The 6,571-nt window shown below is 38.9% G+C and overlaps 1 protein-coding gene across 1 annotated transcript; it reads left to right on the forward strand.

Moving 5' to 3' along the window:
• Positions 1-5,059: 5,059 nt before the first annotated feature.
• On the forward strand, positions 5,060-6,307 carry epd (ependymin; the record flags this gene model as incomplete). Its single annotated transcript, XM_079172055.1, has 6 exons — positions 5,060-5,135; positions 5,305-5,336; positions 5,463-5,600; positions 5,692-5,878; positions 5,972-6,053; positions 6,181-6,307. 6 exons carry the CDS (start codon positions 5,060-5,062, stop codon positions 6,305-6,307), a joined length of 642 nt encoding a protein of 213 aa, XP_079028181.1.
• Positions 6,308-6,571: the final 264 nt, after the last annotated feature.

Here is a 6,571-nt window from a genome sequence, read left to right on the forward strand (position 1 = left end):
ACTAATGAAGAATAAAGCTCGTCGTTGTCAAGAGCTCTGACAACTCTGAGTTTATTTCTTCATCTGTTCTGTTTTCATGTCATATCACTAACTGCCACTCCTCCCTGCCTTGCGAGCATCTCATTCCCATTCCCATCACCTCAACTTCACTCTTCCCACCTGCAACTCATTCCTTCATCAGCCACCATCTACGTACACCTCCCCAGATCAATCGTTCCTCTGCCAGATTGTCTAGTAGCCTTCCTCAGATTTGTTTCTCCTGCCTGCCTTGAAAAGATGAACTTTCCTGTTACATTGATTGCTTCTGTGCCGTGCTTTGTCCAGAATCATGACAGTCATGACCTTGATATGCCATTTACTCTAGATTTGACTGTAGTTATCCATTTGACATCCCTCATTCTCATCTCCAGGCTTTATCTAGTCGGATCCTGCATGCTCTTTCAAAATGTTCTTGGTGTTATAGTTGAAAGTGTTATTGAAAATTAATATATTCAGTTTTCCTCATGGCCAAAGGAAATGCTCCCTCTTCCAGAAAATTGCACACACTCATGAAGAACTTGATCCTTCTTCGGAGGTAAATTCCCAACCAGAGATAAATCTAATGTGTAAAATGTGGGAAGTCACCCAACATTCAAATGAAAGACAACTGGGGGGGATATTCTGTCAACCCACTGAAACTGTAATAAAATACTGAGTTGATTAAAGCTTTTGTTTTATGATAAGTGAGCTTGAAAGAAATAAAGTTGGAAATGTGTACAGTGCGTGGGTAGTGGACAAAATGCAGTACTGCTGATCCTCTTTAACAATGCTGCATTAAATGATTATAAGTTTTGAATGCTGGTCTTTTACGTCATTTAATTTCCAGTTATGTCGTGTACATTCCAGCCGTTAAATGTAATAAAAGTTTTCTATCATTAAAATGTAAGGCCTGATTGTCATTGTGGCTTTTTTCTTTTGCTGCACTTGTGCAGACTTGACTGATTCTGCCCTGATTAGATGCAAAATAAAATCATAATCCTTGAGTCTAATTCATTCTGAGCAGTCTCTTCTTACAACCACACCTACCAAAACCACCTGTCCACAGAGTAAGGGCATGTTTATTCTCTGAGGATGGGATTATTTGTGGTAGAGTGTTAGCGGCCACACCTGATGGGACCGGATCGGCCCGTTCACACTGCCAGAATAAAGGCCTAAATGGAACTTAAACAACAAAACCCAAGTGTTAAACATAACGTAGTAAACATATGAAAGCATATGGATTTTTATTTTGTGACCGCAAAAGCTGTTAAATGCTCCTCTCCCTTTCCTTTCTTTTAATTAGACAATAGTGAAGGATTAAATGGGCATCTTATTCAATGGTAACAATTACATATAATGACAAATTTCTCATTGTCAAGTTGAACAAAATCACGCTCATTCTAAGAGCGTATATTAGGATCAGTTGGGGTTATTTCTCTGGATTTAACAGGTATGACAAAATATACACAGTGCCAAGAAACGTTACAGTGTGACGACGACAAACGCAGAGGGCAGAGATGAGATCTTTTGTGAAATTTCCTCTGAGATATTCTAAGCAACATCGAAACATCTGAATAAAATCCTTGAAAATTCCTCCTCACTAGAAACACTGGTGAAACAACTGGTGGTTAAAGCCTACCTCTTTGTGGTGTGGCAGTTTCACATTGGCACATCAGTGGGCAGCACGAAAGTCTAGATGGTTTCTTTGTTATGCACAGCTGAGGCCAGAGGTTGTCAGTGTTCAGCATGGGTTTAAAGTTCACGCTGTCACGTGATAGTTCTGTCTCTGATTTACAGTTTAGTACTCTCTGATAGAAGATAACCTATAACCCAAGACATTTGTGACCTAATTCATTAAATCAACCTACATCGCAAGACCTTTTTCCATACATTGATGTAGTATTATAGTTTAAGTGTATTAGTGAATATATGTTTTTCCCTTAAGTGTGAAAAAGGAACTGCCGGCCAGGAATGTGTATAGGGCTTTTTTGTACAGTTATTACTGTTATGAATACATTTTAATATAATCTAATCACATAAATCATTATAAATCACTTTACATATTTCATTCATACAGTTGACATTTACAGTTCCAGCTTTTAACAAAAACTTTGTAGGCAAAAATGATAGCAAAGCTGTTAAGTAATAGTATTGAGTTCAGACTCAGTTCACCTCAACATTGCAGCGTCAGTTTTATGCTGACAATATACCATCTTGTACGCCACAGAAAACCAAGCCTTCTCCAGGTTACAGTGAGCTTTGTGTGACTTCCAGACCTCTTTCATTAATTCAAAGCTTCTTCCAAACTGGTATGCACTTTGCAAGAGACCACAGACCTTGGATGATCCGTGCCCCCTAATGAAATGATGTCCGTATGGACATATATGGATATATATGGATATATTAGTAACTGAGCTTGTCTCTCCTTAATAACAGAAAAAAATACATTATATTATCCACTGTACTATCTACACTGGATTATGGCAATATTGTATATGCTGATTATTTTTCATTTAAAAAAAGACACTACAAAAAAAATTCCATACTGTAAAGCCACCACTACACTTTACATGAGGAAATCAGAATTTAAAGAAACTATGAAAAGTGTGGGTCAGTGGGTGAGTCACGGTTCATAAACATGCTGACTTCCTCTCAGAAAGAGAGAATGCTGAGTTCTGCTTGAACTGTCATGATATGGTCAGCAAAAGGGGAATGGGTGCATGAGCTGAAGGGCTTCCCTCATTTCAGCAACCCCCTCCCATATTCCCCTCGTACAGTAATGTCAAATTTCCCTTATGATGCGTACAATTTACTCTCAGTCTATTTTCAGTCTCATTCATTTGTGGTTTCAGGCATCCCTTTTAGTTTTGTTATGTATTTCTTCCCCATTTTTAGACTTCCTCAACAAACAGTATATAATGCTGCACTGACATCCAGTTCTCTGATTCAGCACATGGGAATTGAAGTATTATTATATTTTGTTTATTTACTATTTATTTATCTACTGTGATAAAAAAAAAAAAAGCTATTGAGCAATATTAGTCTTTCAAAAACTTTAAAAAATCCTAATGCTGATTAATAATGCAGAACAAATCTAGTTAAACATTTAGAGAAATAATCCTATGAATTATATAAAGAAGAATTATATGAAGGAATAAGTCACTGCTGTTTCTCATCTGTCTGAGTTCACCAAGTTGTTTGCTTGAAAGCACGGACACAACAGGGACATTGTGCAAAAGAACAAAAGACAGCTGCACAAAGTGTAGTTGGACAACAACACATTTTTGATCTGGCTCGTGCATTTGTTCTGGTATAAACTCCCCAGGATTTCTATTTAGTTTGGATCACTTTAATAAAAGAAAGGGTGGGTGAGGGTGTTTTAGGAGACCGGCCTAATTCATTGCTGGCAAAGACTCTTCAGGATATTGTACAGCTTCACATTGTGGTTCGAATGTTCACTATGACATTGTGATACATCCTTTATACACCTGACTGTTCTTCATTATCTATATATATTGCATTTTTTAACATCAAGGGCTACAATGGGTCACATTGTTTTTGTTCTCTAATTACAGGAAGTAGATTTCCTTTTCAGAAATCCAAAATATAAAGTTTTAATCTTTGGATACAATTTTTCACAGATGCTGATGACAATATTCAGTCCACATGAAACAATTATTTCACCTTTGGTGTCCAAAAATCTTTATTTTGGAGGTTATACAGGAATTAATATTCCCATATCATTTATCTCAGGACAGGCTCTAAGTAGTAGTAGTTTGAGTAATAAATAAAAGCATACAGTTGGCAGATGGTAAAACCCTTTTCTTGTGGTTTTCACATAAGCTCTAACCAGCCATAAAGATTATTAAAGTAGTCTTAAGGCCCTGGATTGTACTTAAATATCCTTAGCTGTGTATTATCTATAACATACAGTTCATTCAGGAAGGTTTCAGCAGAGAGAAAATATCAAATCAAGGTTGATGGGATTCGATTCCACTCCTGAAAAGATTTGACAACTTCTGACAAAAAGGAAATTACAGACAAATGTAAAGTCCCCCTTGACTCAGAAATGTATTTTGGTTTTTGTTAGTCTACTTACTACAAAGTGATGTATGTGCAGCGTTTGAATAAAAAATCCATGTTTACTTGTTCGTGCAAAAAAAAACAGTTTCAAAGTATTTTTGAATGTCTTTAAACGTGTCTGGGGGTGATCTTTAAGCATTCCAGGGACCTGCAGCCATCTTGCATCCATAGCTAACTTTGAGTGAGGAGGAAGTTTGTTGAGCCTAAGGTGATATAAAATGTGGGTCCATTGCCATTATGGGACAGAAAGTCACCGATCAAAGGAAATAATCTGTTTCTGATAGACACAGGCTGAATCCATGTCAATAGGCTTCTCTAAATCTTAGCTAACGGAGGCGGCTGTGGCTCAGAGGTAGAGCGGGTCATACTTTAATCAGAAGATCAGCGTTTCGATCCCCGGCTCCTCAAATCGCTGTACGTAACGTTACTTCAGATCCTGATGGGTAGGTGGCGGCCTCCGCCATCAGTGTGTGAATGTGTGTACGAATGGGGGACTGATGACATATAGTGTACAGCATACCGGTCTACAGTATTTTGAATCATATCAGCATTGTAAAGTGGAAGCTGTTATCACTAATCATAGAATTAAATAAGACTACTTCACATTATCCAGAGATGTACTGCTTTGCTCCAAGAGCCTATAACCCTCCACGAGTGTCCCCGCTTGACCGAAAGGGGCAGAGGTAAACAATGCAGGAAAACATCTGAGGACAGCTGCACAATCACAAAAGAGAAGATAGTCTAAGAAAGTTGTTATATTGGGTCACCACCAGCTGGGTCTAATCTGTTTAGACAGCTTGACGTTTGAAGTCCTGGGTCCTTTTACGTAATACTTATTAACTAGATCGGATGTGATCCCTATAAAAGCAGCAGTCACTGCTCTGAAAGGTAGATGCGCTTCTAGGGTTGGTTTTGCCGTCTCGACTTGTATTTTGTGACTCCCTCTGTACCAGGAACAATGTATGCAGCTATCACGCTCTTCGTCTTCATGTGCTTGACTGCCAGCACCTATGCAGATCACCATCATCCTTGTCGTAAGCATTTGCAGTTCCATCGCTTTGGTTCTTCCTGTTATTTGATTTTGAGTAGTCCACGTGTTAGGTATTTAGGTAGCATGTTGTATTAGTTTGAAATGTGTCCAATGTTTAATATGTTGTTGCCTGCATGTGTAAGACTCATCTAACTGACACTGTTGTATTTCAGATGCACCCAATATGACAGGATTCATGACTGTGGTGAGTTTTGAAAATGTGTCTTTTCAGGAAAAATTTGTATTTCTGGTATTTCTTTAAATTGTTTTATTACATTTTAAAATCTAGCACTAAACTCTCTGAATGCATGTTTGTTCAATGAAACGGCAGAGATCCATGAAGGGTGACGTGAAAGCATTTGGTGCATTCACTTATGATTCGATGGGCAAGAAACTGCGGTTCAGATCAAACGAGAGCTACCCCACGAACACATCCCTGGGTTTGGATCTGCTGATGTTTTTCGATGAGGTGGGTGATTTCTTTCTTCACAGAAATGTCACAGATCACTTAATGCTGTTTTTGCGGCCTGGGCATCTGAATCTGTATCTACATCCTGCAGGGGGTATTCTATGAGATTGACAACAAAAACCAGAGCTGTGAGAAAAAAACGTTGCAATGCACCCAGCACCCTCTGGATATCCCCGATGACGCGACGTTTATGGGTACACCAAACGTCGGGAGTCCGTCAATTGAAGGGGAGGGGATAAAAACCAGCGTATGGACAGGATCAATGCCAGACATGAAAGGTGAGAAAAAAGCTACAAATGAATATGTAAAATAATAATATGTGCCTTGGTATGTGACAGAGGGAATTATGACTTGAATATTTTCTTTTTCAGGCCACTACTCCATGTCTGTAACCATGGGATGTTTGCCTGTGTTGTCGATGTACTTCCATGAGTCCTCAGCATTCATAGTCAGGTTGGTGAATTGTTTTTAAATCCTTGGAGAAAATAACACTCCAGGTATATTTATGCAACTTTTTTTGGCATCTGTTAGGGTGCACAAGGCTAAAATGAATGTCATGTTTCTTATCCCTTTCTCACAGCATCACGGAGGTTGACACCGAGATCAAGGATCCCGATCTTCTCCTGGTGCCCTCCTGTTGTCTGGCCCACCCTTTGGAGGAGACACCTGAAGGGACAGTCAATAGCTTCCTCAACGAGTTCATGTAGATGAAACCTCGCCGGCAGAAAATCCAAACCCCTATACAATTGTGGCCTGCCAGAACTTTAGACTTTCCTCTGCTTTTCATGTGTGACTTGAGCTTTTTGTGTGACACTGCACTACATCACAGTTGTTTCCATCACATCTTTCACTCCCTTATGAAGATATGGCTTTGAATGGATCATCCTGTATGCATACACTTGATGTAAAGGAAAGAGATATGACATGGATTATAGAAGTAGTCATAATTACTAACTGTTTGGTGGCTTTTC

This window comes from Pholis gunnellus, assembly GCF_910591455.1.
Source record: "Pholis gunnellus genome assembly, chromosome: 13".
NCBI lineage: Eukaryota > Metazoa > Chordata > Actinopteri > Perciformes > Pholidae > Pholis > Pholis gunnellus.